We start from the raw sequence: 16,548 nt of genomic DNA, 5'->3' as shown, positions 1-16,548 counted from the left end.
ACTAAAAAAAGCTATCCAAAAACACAAAAACGTTTCTTATAACTCTTATGTCAAAGCATTAACTACCGAAAGTTTATCTTTATGGAAAGCAACAAAATCTCTTCTTCGGTCAAAAAACCCTTCTCCCCCGTTACGTAAAGCAGATAACTCCTGGGCTATTACCAACTCAGAAAAATCTAATATTTTAGCTAATCACCTCTCTAATTCTTTTTCCCCCCACGACATTCAGCCGTGTGCTACGCAACTGCAAATAATCAATAATTACCTAGAAGCACCTTTACCTATGTCAATGCCTGCTAAAAGTACTTCTCCAAGTAAAATAGAAAATATAATTAAAAAAATATCTATTAAAAAATCACCAGGACATGACTTGATTAGCAACTACATTGTTAAATACTTACCAAAAAAAGCCATAGTTTTCCTAGCGCATTTATACAATGCAGTATTTAGGCTATCTTACTTTCCGAACTCTTGGAAACGATCTGTTATAATCTTAATTCTAAAGCCTAATAAGTCCCTCACCGATCCCGCCTCTTATAGACCAATAAGTTTAGTACCGACATTTTCAAAAATCTTTGAGAAAATACTGTTAAAAAGACTCATCCCTTTTGCTGCAACAGCAAATATCATCCCGCATACAGAATTTGGGTTCAGAGCTAAATACTCTACTATACATCAATTACATCATACTGTTGATTCTATATCCACGTCGCTGGATAAAAAGCATTGCTGTACAACAGTTTTCTTGGATGTTGCCCAGGCTTTCGACCGGGTCTAGCACAAAGGCTTAATGTTCAAACTGAAAAAGTTCCTTCCTGCTCCTTATTTTCTACTAATAAATTCCTACCTAACAAAACGCTTTTTCACCATTCGACTAAATTTTAGTTACTCTGCGTCTCACCTAATTAGAGCAGGGGACCCACAAGGGAGTGATATGGTTCTTTTTTTATACTCAATATTCACCCACGATATCCCAAAAAACTTCTATACATCTCTGGGTACATACGCTGATGACATACTGATAACTGCTTCTAACAAAGACCCTATCATAGTAAGCCGAATGTTACAAAACCACTTAAATATAATCCACTTTTGGTCATTTAGATGGAAAATTAAAATCAACGATGACAAATCTACACAAGTAACTTTGTCAATGCGCAAACTCGATTCCCTAACAGTCACGCTCAATAATAAAATCCTTCCTACAGCAAACACAGTCAAGTATCTTGGCCATACCTTGGACAAAAAACTCACTTGGGGCCCACATTTAAAACAAAAACGTAAAACATTAAACTCCAGATTCCATCTCCTCAGATCTTTACTTAAATCTCAGCTCACTCTTTTCAATAAACTAATCATATACAAACCTTTAATCCGTCCAGTCTGGTCCTACGACATACAACTATGGAGCATAGCCAAACCTTCAAACACCAAAACTATCCAGGCGTTCCAATCAATCTGTTTGCGCCTAATAACCTATGCCCCTTGGTATGTCACAAATAAAAACATACATAAAGACCTAAACATACCAACAATTGACCAACTAACAAAATCACTCTACTCAAATTTTCATTCAAATCTAAGTACTCATTTTAACCCCTTAATTAAGAAACTATCCTCGTTCTCCCTTCTTGTTAATGATCCAAGAAGATTTTCTATAACTAAAAAGAAAAAAAAATTTTTTTTTTTAACTTCCTAGCACTGCTGAGTGTCTTCCCATAAACGTCAATTTCATTATCATGTATATGATAGCTCTCATCAAATTTGCTTAATGTACTTGTTGTATAGATTGTAAATAAATTTTCTGATAAATAAAAAAAAAAACTTTATTATGCTATAACTTTTTGAAAAATGTATGGTTCAATACAGTTTTTTCATGAGAAGTAGTATTTATATACATCTATCATTTGGCATACTTTTTTTTTTAAATAACACCATTTCCATTTATATATTTATAAATTATAAATATATATATATATATATATATATTATAAACTTATTAATTTTGTCTAGAAAACAACATTTTTTATCACAATATGGAAAAATTGAATGTGTACACAATTCATTATTAAATAAATTAATGATAAAAATTGTGTCTATTACAATGGACGTAGGGACTGAATGAGTAAGTCATATTTATATACTACACTCATAAAGTTAACAAATATTTGTTTTCTGAAAAATTTACTTTAGTTAAAATGTAAATATATTTATAATTAACTTACACAAAAATTTTTATTTATTATTTTTTGTTAATAATTTAATTTTTTCAGTGAATGAACCGTTAATGATATTGTATTAAAAATTGTAGTATTACAATAGTACTTAATTGAAATATTTTATTTATTGTAAATACTACTAACTACATTTTGTTACAATCAAATTAGAAAATTGTTTAACTAAAAACTCAGTTGTCTTCATTTACTAGTAGTGCTCATTCAATAACTATGTTACCCAAACTTTCTTCCTATATATATATATATATATATATTAGCTTCGATGCGAAACTGAGAAGGTATTAATTTTACTATGATGTGATTTTTTTTATTTATTTTTTTTTTGTGCCTGTTACCACTTTTTCTCAGCTCCCACCAAACCTATTTCTTTCAACGATACGTTAAAAGATCACAAATCGTATCTAGTCGAAGACATTACCCTCAAAAATTGAAAAAATTTCCCTCGTTCTCCGAAAATGGGGGAAACCTCCAAAAAAATTACAAATTTAAAAATCGCTAATTTTTCAATTTTTATTACTTAACACTGCCATAACATTTTGAAAAATGAACATATCAATATAATTTTTTTTTTTTATAGATGCTTGATGTCCTTACCTATCATTTGGTATATTTTTTTTGTAAATTTGACTCTTTACCTGCCCACAGGGGGAGATTTAAAATGACAACTTTTTCACAAAAAATTAACTTTTTCAACTTAACTTTTGAAAGTGTTACGGAAATACTGACACTTTTATATATATCTTTAATTAAAGCTTATGCCATATACTTTAATATTAAAAAAAAAAATTTCGGACTTTATTTTGTCTTTATGGTGAAAATAGCTACCGTATTCAAAAATATGCTATTTTTGTGTTAAAATTCTTGGTTTTGTATTTTATTTTATTTTATTATAAGGGGATTACACTGATTTTCATAAATATTGTATTAATCTTATTCACATAGTATAAAAAATTAAACATATTTAAATTTTTTTGTTTCTTTAAAGTCGAGAAAAATAACTTTAAAATTTGAACTAGCTAAATTTCCATTTTTATTAAGTGACGAATGCGACGCACGGTTTCTGAGACGGTAACATTTGGGTCTTTCATGCCTGTGGCACTGAATTTTTTCTTAATTCTTTTTGAGTTAGAAAAAAATGTTTAACTCATTTGATTTTTATCTCATTTAGATTCAATAACTATCAAGGGTCCCATTACGGTAGTCTCCTCTCATGAGAAGAAATTCATATTAATATTATTTTACTATGTGTTTTTTTTTTGTAGCTATCATTTATTTTCTCAGCTCTCACTTGATCTACTTTTTTGACAAATTTTTTTTTTTAATTAAACACTATCTACAGATTTGCATCGAAGCGTTTTTTATAATAGTGATTTTAATCACTGTCAGATATCATCTATACTGGACCCAACTATGCCACGACCCCACTGNAATAGTGATTTTAATCACTGTCAGATATCATCTATACTGGATCCCACTGTGCTGGGATTTTTTTAAAGCTCATTCTAAATATTAAAATGTAGTAAAAAATAAAATAATTTGTCACATATAACAAATAGTAATATTATTGAACTTCAATATAAAAATGGACAATAATTTAGGGCTTGTGTTAAAAGATTTGTAAGTGTTCTACCAGTGGTTTAAAAAAATTTTAACACCCATCGCTTAATCTAGAAAAACTTCATAAATTTAAAACAGTCCAAATCAATTTTTCAGAATATAGGAAAAAAAATGTTATTTATTAAGAATTTTTCAAGATCTTCAAAAATTGGCAAATTCGACATTTTTTAAACTTAATTTTTCTTTATAACTATCATAACATTTTGAAAAATGAACGAATCAAAATAATTTTTTTTTATATAAACACCTTAGGTATTTCTTTTTTATTAGATACAAATATTTTGAAAAACTGACCCTTTACCTGCCAACTATATTGCAAATTTTGCATTAAAAGTTAAATTTAATTAAGTAAAGAAAGCACAAAATAACTTTTTCTATTCTGAGGTGTAACTACAATTGCCGTTTTTTAGGGCACTAAGACACTGTGGCGATTCAGTCACATTTAGCATAGAAAATGTTGCGGTTTTGACAGAGGTACAGAACATAAAATTATGAATTCATTTTAGCTCAAAAACCAATGTGCGGCAATATCATATCCTACCATCGCGGTATCGCAATCATCAACTGTCGCATTATAGCTCTTATGTACTGTTTTTAAAACGCACAATTTTCAGTCAGTACTGTGTAACCATATCATAAGTCTAGTTCAAATTCTATCTATTGAAATCCTCCAGTTTTCAAGATACAGCGACCTAATAAATTTAAACTAACGCACGAAATAACATGTCTATGTTTCTTAGAATTTCTTATAAAGCACTTTATCGTAATTAAAATTGTATATTATTACACATTTAATTCAGTATAAATTTCAATGACCCAACTTGAATTCTATGACGACTTTTTTCTTAACATTATTTTATTGCCACCTCATTAAAAAAAATCTTAATATTAATTGTTAATTTTGCATAAATAAAAGCAAATGTTTGAAAAAAGTTTTTTTTTATTAACATAAGTAAAAAAAATTTTTATCATTAAAATTAACATCATATGAAAAAAAAAATTTTAATCTTATAAATTATTAATATCTATTAAAAAATTCTTGACGGCAAAATTTAAATAATTAAGCATAAAAACATTTTTATATATTCTTTTTAAAAAAAATAAGAAATAATAAAATTGATAGAATGTTTTATTTTATTTACGATAATATAATAAGAGTACTGCAGAGCAACTAATTATCAATAATATGGCTACACTGTTAGAATAACAATCCGTGTGTTGATTGGTTGACTTACCGAACGTTGAGAGTGTTTACAAAATTTTGTCCGTTATTATTTTATGTGGTAGATCATCCATATGATATTGGAGTACAACTTATTATAGTTTGTTTTACGGGTATCGTATTTACATAATTACAGTTACTTTATTATATCCATTTTTGGGGTAAGTGTAGACTCATTTTATTTTTTATTTACTCATTGTAATTCTTCATTTTTAATCATATTTTTAAATTTATATTGAGCTTATTGATAGACATTTCTTTATTCTAGTTAATGCTTTGCTATGATTGATGTAAACGTTCTTAATAACGTGTAGTGCACAAATCAGAATACACTTTAAGTATAAATTATAATACTGGATATATTGTAAGTAATTCAATTAATTTAGTAGATTATGAATTTTAATTGTTTGAATTATATAAATAAACAATAGAATAACCAATAATCCCTCAATTATTTGTTTTTTGCGATTTAAAACTTCAATTGATACACATTTATTTTTTATAATATGCTAATATCTTCTTATATTTATTTTAAGCTAACACTATTATTATATCATTTGTAGGTTAAAAATTTAATTAAAAAAATTCTATACTAACTTAAGTTATGTTATAAATTTAATATAGCTCAGAAATATTATTTTAGTTATAAAGACTAATTATGGATGACTCCAAAGAACATTTATCAACTGGATCTTATGTTGAACCTAGAATTCCTAGTATAACTGGATTTGGACAAAGAAAAGTAATTGGAAAACCAAAAAAAGTATTAGACTACTCAATTGAAAATGTGGGCCATCCAAAAATTGATGTTTGTCTTCGTATTAAACCACGTCAATGTAACAATGTGATAAGTGTGAGACATTATTTTTAATTTAAAAAAATGAAATAATATTTAAAATAATTATATATTGAACTATTGAAAATTTAGGATAATACACTAACAATTTTAAGTGACACTACAGTTGCATGTTGTAATGGACATTCTAGAGAAGATGTTACTGAGTATGCATAAATTAATAAATAATTTATACTTTTAATATTTTAAAATTGTAATATTTTAGATATACATTTTCAAGTGTTTTTGGTCCTAATGTTGATCAAAAAAAATTTTTTAATACTTGGGTGTATGAAAAAGTTTTACGATTTTTAAATGGAAACAGTGAACTTTTATTTGCATATGGAACAACAAATGCTGGAAAAACATTCACTATACATGGTATAAATTTATCCTAATATATTATAATTTTATATGTAACTACCTTATACATTTGTATTTTAGGAACTCCTTCTGATCCTGGCCTAATTCCTAGAACATTACAACTAGTCTTTGGAACTTTAAATGATAAATTAATGGCTCAATGTAAATATAAACCTGATAAAGTCAATGCCGCTCACATTTTGGACGAAAATCTAATGGAATGTGAAGAAAATGTTCGTCAAAATATTTTATCTAATTGGACAAATGATAAAAATCAAGGAGTATGTACTAGTTCTTAAGTTGTAGAGTTGGGTAAATTAGAGGCAGAATATATTTTTCCTAGACAAATTAAATTATTCTAATAATTACATATTTATCCATTTGTGTCACTTCTTTACAACTGTCAAGTATATTATAATAGGCATAAAAAATTTTATATGCTATATATCTTTTTTATTTCAGGATACAATTAAATGTAGTGTCACCAATAATTATGATGAAGGTAGTACTGTTAGTAGCATTGATCAACTTTCTTATAACAACATTACAAAAATGTTTGAAGTTCTAAAGAATGATGAAAATGCAGTGTTAAACCATGGTGATGTATCTTATTCAGTTTGGGTTACTTATTCAGAGATTTACAATGAGACAATATATGATCTCTTAGTAAATCACTCTAATATTCAAAAAAGAACACCACTGAAGCTTTCATTTGATCAAAACAAAAATGTATATGTTAGAGGTATAATTTAATAAGAATTTTTTATTTTTACTATTTATAATATTTATTTTTAAATGTAGATCTTACACATGTCTGTGTTAAATCTGCCGAAGAAGCCTATAAAATTATGTCCTTTGGAAGAAATAATTTAAAAATTGCAAGTAATAACTTAAACAAATTGTCAAGTAGATCTCATTGTATATTTACTTTAAAATTAATGAGAGTTGAAAATATTATTGATCCCAAAACCGCCATTACTAGCAGGTATTACCATATTTTTAATTCAATTTCTTTTATAACACAATTTGATTGACATGTTTACCCTCATAATATTCCCTTATATGTTATAACTCAATCCAAATAAATGCACCTATATATTCCTACTAAACAAGTTTACTATTTCAATGAAATTTATTTATTTATTTAGAAAAATAAATGTATTTGTTGTAGTATATCATTTTGTGATTTGGCTGGTTCTGAACGTCTTAAAAAAACTATGAATATTGGAGATCGGCTAAAAGAATCTAAGAACATTAACACATCCCTACTTGTACTTAATAAATGCTTCTCTGTTTTGCGGTAATTAATTATATTTTTTTAATATAACTAATATTAATAATTGTTAATTAAATTTTTAGAGAAAATCAAAAACGAGGTGAAAATAATCTTGTTCCTTACAGAGAATCAAAATTAACACAAATGTTTCAAACCGCTTTAATGGGAACAAATAATACTGGTATTTCTATGGCAGTGAATGTTGATACATCTCCTAATTTGTATGAAGAAACTAAACAAGTTTTGTTTATGTCAGCAATAGTACGAGCCATTGCAAAAACTAAAACAAAAAAACCAAGACCTAGTTTTGCTGTATGGGTTACCAATAACCATAAAAATAATGCTAAAGGACACGAAAGTACTTAGAATTAATTTTTTTATAATAATTTCTATAAAATTATTTCATTGTAATTTATATATATGAATTATTTAGATATTAATGAAGAAAATGATAATGATGAAACTAATTTTGGAAATAAATCTATGGTATGATATTACTTCAGAGTTTTATTATTTATTTTTATTGCGTATAATTTTCTGAAAACATCAAATTTTAAATTTTGATGTTTTCAGAAAATTATTTATATTTAATATGAATAACTTTATGAAAAATAGGCAGATGATGAATTTGAAATACGACTTAATGAAGAAAAAACAATGTTACGAAAAGAGATGATTTCTCAATTTCAAAAAATGTTGGAAGACAATAATTTATTTTGGCAGTATGCGTTAAAAATATTAATTATTCAAGTTTGATGAATTTATTTTTAAAAATATAATTTTTTTTATTGCTTAACTTTAGAAAACAAAAAGAAACAACACTTAAGAATAAAACAGACTTTTATGAAAATAAAATAAAACGGTTGAAACAATATTATGCTGAAGAAATTCGTGATCGAGAAACAAAATTAGCAGTAAGTATAAATAAACCAAAAATATCTATTGCTGAAATAAAATAAGTAACAAATTTATATATTTTGATTAGGATATACTATAATAAAAAAAATTAATTATTTAATATGATTTAATTAAATACTTTTTTATTTTATTTTTTTCACTTTTTTAGAATATTAATGTGAACACCCGTGCTGTGGTTGATTTTGACATTGCTAATAATAAAAGTGCTGTTGAAAATTATGAATTTAGAATTGGTGAACTAGAAATTCAAAAAGAGGAATTAATTTCAGAAATTAATGTAAGCTGAAAAATATACAATTAAATACTTAAATGAAATTCATATATAAATTACACAGGTGGACCTCAATGTTTTGACAAATCTAATAAGTTTTGGTCTACTAAATGTTTTATGTTATATTATATATATATTAAATTATGTATTTCATGAATATTAAAATCAAAATTTTTATTATTTGTTCTTAATAATAAAAAAAAAGTAAAACATTTTATTGGATCGTTATCAACTTTAGGATAAGTACTTATTGAGTTACAAGTATTTTTATACAAATAAAGGGTATATATTGTGGGAAGGTAGGGCTTGTGCTAGTGTATATGTATAATACATACTCCACCTGTGCTACATACCTATTCTATTTATTGAAATAGTTGTAATTAAATATTTTTTCTAAAGTTCTTATCAACGCATTAAAAATTTTAATAATATGATTTTAACATTTTTAAAAAAGTGCATATATTAAAAAATAAAAAGTAACTTAACATATTTAGTAGATTAAAAAGTTTAAATTTGTCAAAACATTACACCACTATATATTTTTTACTACTTATATAAATGAAAATTATTGCAAAGATTTAAATATTTAGAAATTTTAATTTTTCTTGGATGAATTTTAGACTCTTAAAAATGTCAACGTTTTGTGTCAAGAAGACTTAAATGTAAAAAATCAAGAAATTGAGGTAAGGTTATTGTTTCTTAACATAAAATATTATATATATATATATACCATTAATTTTTAGAATTATAAATCAATGATAGTAGAAGCTAATACAGAATATGAAAAATTAGAGAGGATTTTAAATGATTTAAGTGATAGATATGGTGAAATGTCTCAGGAATTAGATGAAAAGGTAAACATGTTTGTCATAATTAATAAAATATCATTGTTTTTAAATCACTTTTTTAATAATATACTATTTAAAATTTTTCTTTGTAGGACTTAGAAATTGAAAGACTTAATGGAGCGGTATATGCTAAAGATAGTATAATTACTGAAATGGAATTAAATCAAGAAATTCTTGTTAGTGTTATTTTTATTTTTTAATTAATATTCTAGTTTATTTAAAAATTATTTATAAATAAATAATTTAATAAAAAAAAAATTTACAAAGCTTGAAATAAAATATAAAATAAATTGGAAACAAATTTAATTAAATACTTATCAAATTACTGGGGAAAAAATATTTACGTATATTAAGATTTGCAAAGACAACTGTTACCAATTTTTAATTATCCCTAGATTTTGTCAAACAACTTTTATTTGTTATTTTATTTTGTATACGTGTTTTTTAATCATCATTAATACTTAGGCTGAACAAAAAATTATTGAATATATGGATGAAAAATTAGAAACTATAGCTAGTTTAAATGCAACTATTAAAGATCTCCAAGAAATGAACAATACATTGACAGAAGAGAACATGAAACTTAAAGGAAAATATAAAAAATGTCGCGAAGAACAAGTAGAAATAGCTAGGCAATTTAAAACAATGAGACAAAACTATAAAGAAGTGGTAATTTTTTTCATTAAATTGTTAAAAATATTCCATTAATTTTATTCATTATTATATTCTAGTTAAAATCACAGGCCAATGCTGCAAACTTAACAAACGATATTAATCTTTCAACTAAAATTACTGGTAACAAAATAAACTATTTAATACTCATTCATATTTGATAAGACTGCAGTAAAACCAATAATTAATTTTAAGAAACTCCCCATTAAAATTTTTTTATTTTTCATTTATTCAAAAAAATTTAATGTGTTGTACAACATTAAGAAAATGACAATTTTTGAGTTTTTACTTCTTCCTGCAATGACATTTAGTATATTCTTTTTTTTTTTTTTTTTTTTTTTTTTTTTTTTTTTTTTTTTTTTTATTTTTTTCCCTTCTTCCTCGACTTTAGTGTGGACCGCCCTGGAACTGCCGTGAGGCATTGCTTCAGGGCGGCCCACGTCGCCTTCTCTGCTTCATACCANCAGCTGACTTCCTGACTTTTTTGTTAAAATTGTCTAATATTTGTAAAAAAATAGTTGATATAGTTTATATTTTTGTATAAAAAAGTAAACATTAATATTTAAGTACAACTTAAACTATCTATTTCACTAATTTTAAATATAAATTAACTTTACGTTTTAGATCAAGATGTTATTATTTCAAAGTTAAAAGAGAATATTGAAGAGCTAGAATATAAACTGAAGTAATTTAAAGTAGTTAAACTAATTTGTGCTTATTTTGTAACTCTGACATCATTTTTATAGAGAAAATGAAAATATTTCTTCCGAATTAAAGAGTATTAATCAGAATTTGACTGAAAACTTGAAAACTGTAAGCATTAAACCAGAAATGAAAAGTATTGGTGTATTGACTGATGTTAGTAATACTATAATAGTATGTATTGTGTAAACTATATATACACTAGTTTATATATTTGTATTTATTAATAAACTTTTTTTTTTTTTTAAGTCTGAGTATACAATAGAATCAGAAGGAAAAGAAAATGAGGTTTAAACTTTTTTTTTTTTTAATATTACTTTTTAAAATTTACAACATGATTAAAATGTTTATAATATCTAGGTTAATTCCAAATGTCATTCCGACAAAAGACCTCAAAGGAAATGTAGAAATAAAACTCCTTCATCTACTAAAAAGTTAGTAATAATAAATATTTTAAATATAAATTTTTTTTATAATTTAATTAATAGAGAAATTTTTATTTTTAGGAAAATAAAACATTTTAATGAAGGTTAGTAGATTATATTTAATTATATTTTGTATTAAGTAGAATATTAAGTTTTTTTTTTTTTTTTTTATTAAAATAAGAGATTAACATTATTTTCATTTTAATGGATAAGCTCTGGAAGTTATCTATATACTATATTCTATAAAGTTTTAACTAGAGTTTGAATTCATTTTATTTTTGAAAAAATTTTATAGTACAATAGACTTTTAGTTATAAAACGGTATTATAGCATAGTGGGGTCGCAACATAGTGTGCACATGGCATAATTGGACCAATTATAGATGATATCTGACTGTGATTAAAATAACTATCATTTATTATAATAAAAAAAATGATTTTGGTTCGTTCATTTTTCAAAAAGTTATGGCAGCTTTAAGTACTTAAAAATAACAACAATAGAATGTGTATTTATGAAATTCACATTTTTTGTTCAATTACGGAAGCCAATTGTTAAGAGACAATTTTTTTTTTTAATTTATAGTAGTAACATAAGTTTTATTTTAACAAACATTTAAAGGACACAGTATTTCTGGAACATTTTCAAAAGTTAAGTTGAAAAAGTTGTTCTTTCAAATCCGTCTCTGTGGGCAGGTAAATAGTCAGATTTTCAAAAAATTTATATCAAATGAAAGAGAAATACTTTAAGTTTCTATATGAAAAGAAATTATTTTTATTAATTTAGTTTTAAAAAAATAATGAGTTTTAAGAAAAAAAATTTACCAATTGTATTTTTTGGAGATTTGCCCAATTTACAGGGAATCATGGAAATTTTTTCAATTTCTAAGGGCAAAGTAATACGATACGATACGATCAACTAGATATAATTTAATTTTTACTTATTATTTAAATTGAACATATCTTTTATTGAAATTTAATATTGTAACTGTTATACTTATATTTTAATTAAGTGTCATACACATCATTCCAGGTACACCAGATATGTGTGATAAATTGTTAGATGATGCTATTAATAACATTTCAAAAAGTACTAAAAAACGTATACTATTTGATAGTAAACCACCATTAACAGATAGTAGTAATATGGTAACTGTAAGTACATTAATTATATTAAATGATTTTGATAAATTAAAACTATGTTATCTATATTTAGGATAATGCATTAGATTTTATACCTACTCCTGCACGAGCACTTCATCATATGTCAAAACTTCGAAAAAAGAAGTAAATTATTCAATATTTATTATTTAAATTTAAATACAGTTAGTTTTGTAAAAATCAATTTTCTAATCAAGGAAACTGCAATTCTTGTTCAATTTTTTTTTTTTTATATTTATATATATATATATGTGTAATTATCTTACTGAGATTCTATGTTTGTGTGAGCTATGTATTTTTTTTTAATTATGTGATTTTATGTTAAACTCAATTATTCTTATTTTTTATCTTAATATTATTTATCATTAAAGAATATATGTGTAAAATAGATATATTTTTAATTGATTTTAATAAAAGTAGGTTCTATTACATTATTTAATAGCTTACTAAAGTATATAATTAATAATTATGAAATGTTAAATGGAAAAGATAATTTTAAAATTAATTTCCTTAAATATTTTATTTCATTATAATTAAATTGTAATATATTTTTTGATATAACATAGAAATTAAAGAAAAAGACACTAGAATATAATTTTTATTAAGGATAAATCAATTTTCCAAATTTTTAAAGGAATAACTTTTCGGCACACCTAGTTGTGCAATGTAACTACCACAATATTTATCTAAATGCAAGATCTTTTAACATTTATTTTATATTTTTATTATAATTTTTGCTTTAATTAATTTTTTATAAAAAATCATAGTAAATTTTTACTATGTTAACATAGTTTTAGTAATGAGAATGAAAAGAAAAAAAAAAATCTCAGTAAATATGGAATGTTTGGACCAAATTTTTTCTCTACTAATAACATCACCATAAAAATAAGCTGTTTTTTTAAGTTGATTATTCATAACCCTCCCTATTAAATATTAAAAATTGTATGAAATTTTTTAAATCACCAATACAATTATTTTTTTTTATTTCTATTTTCATAATTTTTTACTAACATTACATCTGACACAGGAATGAGTTTTTAAGAAAAACATTTTACAGGATAACAAATAAAATAGACTTCTATATTATTTGATAACTACTTAAATTTAAGAACTAGCAAATATTTATATAAAAAAAAAAATTTATGATACAACTCAAAATATTTTTATTTATTTTGGTAAAGTAGTTTTTAACTGTATCACCATTTTCGTCAATAGACGATAACTACAAAAAGTACTTATAAATATATTTCACTACAAAATTTAATATTACATTTAAATTTATCTTGCATTGCTTAGTTTTTTATATTATAATTCATAATAATTTACATGAATTTGCAAATAGTAAAGAAGTTATGCTAATACTTTAAATTATGTAATAATTCAACTAATACAAGGAATGCATGATATATTCACTAATTAATTTAATAATATTAATATAAAGTCTATTTCAATAATATTTTTAATATAAAATTATTTATTAATACAAATTATAGTATACAATTAGTTATGTATTTGTAGAACATAAATGTTTTCATACAAATAAATTAGTAACTACAAATAAAATTATAGAATATGTAACCTTGAATTGAGACATTATTGAATAATTAAATCTCAGTTATTTAAATATTCATGTATACATAAGCCAAGTATTAGAAATTATAATTTACATGTACAACAGGTATTAAATATAAAGCCAATATTTATTAATCATAAAAATCAACTTATAAAAAAGTATAATTGAATGCTTTAATAAAATATTTTACTTAAAAATAAATCAACTTAAGTTAATTTTTTATTAGTTTATAGTTCTGTCCGTATTTCTTTATTAATTTTTTAATAATTATTATGTTGGAATTTTAAATGATGCTAATAATGGTGTTTGTTGTTTAGTACATGATTTGTATTTAAATAGATTTCCAAAAGGTACATGTTGGATGATTGGAAATTTTCCTAATACCTATAAAATATTTCTAATATGTTAATTAAAAATTTTTAGCCATAAACAAAGTTAGTTTACCTCTTTTTTATACATTTTAATTAAACCATCATTAATTTTATTCCAACTCTGAACACCACTTATATTCCATAACTGATTAGAGTGTTCATGGAATAATCCTTTTTTTACTTGCATTATGAAATCAATACATCCAAGAAACATATATTTTGACTTGAACTGCTGTACATATTTATCATCAACAAATAAATTTGGAGTAAGATCAGGATTTTCTAAAATATATTAAATGAGTATTAAATATAACTGCATTATATTTAAAATAAAATGTTACCTATTAATTGTGCACTTCCCCAAATAAAGGGCACAAATTGATAGTCATCGAGACTCCAAGCACCATGGCTTCCAGCAGGTTCCATTTGATATCTAATTTGAAGTCTTCGAATTATTTCTATATACCTAAATACATAAAAATAATTAAAAACTAAAATAATATTAACTATTTAATTTCTTATAAACTAACCTTGCAAATATTATATTTACTGTTGCTTTACTATCTTCTTTTTTCAATATATTTACTTTAAATAAACCACAAAGAAACATACAAAATGATAACTCGTGACCAGTACCATAATCAATACGCGTAGAATTTCCAAAACTTTCAATTAAATATGTTGCAAGTTCTGTTAAAATTTGATTTTCAACTGAAGAAAATTCTTTTGATAGTATATCAGGAATTTTCTAAAAATTAACTTACTTTAATTAAATTTCTATTATAAACATACAAATAGCTTATCATCTTACAATTTTTAAAAGGTTGTAAAATTTTGCAAAAGCCTTATTGCCAAATCTACAGCTCTCTTTTAATGGTTCAACTTCAGATATCCAATCATTGATAATATTTAATATACTTAAGACCTGTTTAACTTGGTCAGATAAAACTAAAGGTTTATTTAATGGTATGGCGTAAATAGATTTATTCATAGCAATTATAAAACCAATATAATCCTAAAAATAAAATATTAGTTTAACACATAGTCTGGATTATGGATCCATTTCCTTTGTTAAAATACAGTGCAAAACATTAAGCTTGGATGATGCTATTATACAGAGGCCTCATTCAATATTTGACCCCAAGTCTCACAACATCTTAATCCAAGCTTATCAATATGTGTATATAAAATTTATTAAAATAAAATTAGTACTAATGTTATAAGATGATAATACACAATTCTAAAAATCAATTAAGTATGAAATAGAAAATTCGACATAAGTTAAGGTCTCTTCAATCTATAATATATTACATTAAATTTTGAAAACAAAAATTTTGTTTTAAGCTATATTACCAGTGAATAATTACCGCTCAAATTTAACTAAAAAATCAAATTGTCCGAAGATGTATTTAAAGTTTTTATAATGAAAAAAATATCTAAATTTAGTTTTAATGTGATATAATATTTTTATGTAATATTATATTTAATTTCATTAATTGTTTATTCAATGGAAAATTTTGATTTCTAAGTATAATATAATGACTTTAAGGTTATACTTAAGTTAATAATAAATATTTTTAAGTACTCTCTCGAAAAGTTAATAAAATTGTCAACAGTTCCTTTTACACAGGACCAAAAATATATTTCATAATAATTTTTACTACACTGATGTATATATATATCTACATATACAAACATCATATGCTTCAGACTTTTCCCAAATTTCAATATCACTTTCATTTTTAACTTGTGTTCTGAATTCCATGTTTATATATGTATTAAATATAAATGTAAAAGAAAAAGAAAATTAACAAATGATGGTTAAGTTGCTTAGAAAAAATAATAAAATAATTAGTATCTAAAAACCCAAAAGAAGTTTAAATGGTTTTAAAAAATGTAACATTTAAATTATTAAAATTAAAATAATACTAAAATATTTCATTAGTTTACATTAAAATTTAATTTAATATTTAACAATTTTGACCAAAAGATAGTAGACTAATATATATTTATTATTAACAACATATAAAACTTTATAAACTTAGTTTTGTTATTATTTAT

At 23.9% G+C, this 16,548-nt stretch overlaps 2 protein-coding genes across 10 annotated transcripts; one reads left to right on the top strand and one right to left on the bottom strand.

Moving 5' to 3' along the window:
• The first annotated feature begins 5,030 nt into the window (after window positions 1-5,030).
• LOC126910448 (kinesin-like protein KIF20A) lies at window positions 5,031-12,977 on the top strand. Of its 8 annotated transcripts, none has more exons than XM_050693031.1 (26): window positions 5,031-5,237; window positions 5,345-5,440; window positions 5,720-5,929; window positions 6,005-6,078; window positions 6,138-6,292; window positions 6,356-6,555; window positions 6,737-7,016; window positions 7,076-7,259; window positions 7,446-7,574; window positions 7,634-7,908; window positions 7,984-8,036; window positions 8,166-8,272; window positions 8,353-8,464; window positions 8,617-8,745; window positions 9,360-9,422; window positions 9,483-9,593; window positions 9,680-9,763; window positions 10,053-10,256; window positions 10,319-10,382; window positions 10,884-10,944; window positions 11,006-11,117; window positions 11,211-11,249; window positions 11,322-11,395; window positions 11,450-11,490; window positions 12,416-12,537; window positions 12,599-12,977. In XM_050693031.1, the coding sequence occupies exons 3-26, from the start codon at window positions 5,735-5,737 to the stop codon at window positions 12,671-12,673; spliced, it is 2,943 nt and encodes a 980-aa protein (XP_050548988.1). In that variant the 5' UTR covers window positions 5,031-5,237; window positions 5,345-5,440; window positions 5,720-5,734; the 3' UTR covers window positions 12,674-12,977. The 8 variants fall into 8 exon arrangements, with proteins under 8 accessions (XP_050548988.1, XP_050548984.1, XP_050548985.1 ...); XM_050693027.1 differs by having other exon boundaries at window positions 5,701-5,929; window positions 11,006-11,135; XM_050693026.1 differs by having other exon boundaries at window positions 5,032-5,189; window positions 11,006-11,135.
• Window positions 12,978-13,602: 625 nt separating this feature from the next.
• LOC126910494 (serine/threonine-protein phosphatase 2A activator-like) lies at window positions 13,603-16,481 on the bottom strand. Of its 2 annotated transcripts, none has more exons than XM_050693117.1 (6): window positions 16,184-16,481; window positions 15,299-15,502; window positions 15,018-15,235; window positions 14,829-14,953; window positions 14,561-14,769; window positions 13,603-14,500 (listed from the first exon to the last, which is right to left on the bottom strand). In XM_050693117.1, the coding sequence occupies exons 1-6, from the start codon at window positions 16,250-16,252 to the stop codon at window positions 14,387-14,389; spliced, it is 939 nt and encodes a 312-aa protein (XP_050549074.1). In that variant the 5' UTR covers window positions 16,253-16,481; the 3' UTR covers window positions 13,603-14,386. The 2 variants fall into 2 exon arrangements, with proteins under 2 accessions (XP_050549074.1, XP_050549075.1); XM_050693118.1 differs by lacking the exon at window positions 16,184-16,481 and adding an exon at window positions 16,073-16,091.
• Window positions 16,482-16,548: the final 67 nt, after the last annotated feature.

This window comes from Daktulosphaira vitifoliae, unplaced genomic scaffold, assembly GCF_025091365.1.
Source record: "Daktulosphaira vitifoliae isolate Bord-2020 unplaced genomic scaffold, ASM2509136v1 Scaffold_1, whole genome shotgun sequence".
Taxonomy (NCBI): domain Eukaryota; kingdom Metazoa; phylum Arthropoda; class Insecta; order Hemiptera; family Phylloxeridae; genus Daktulosphaira; species Daktulosphaira vitifoliae.
Note: the sequence above shows the minus strand (reverse complement) of the source record. Positions and strands in the feature narration are given on the sequence as shown.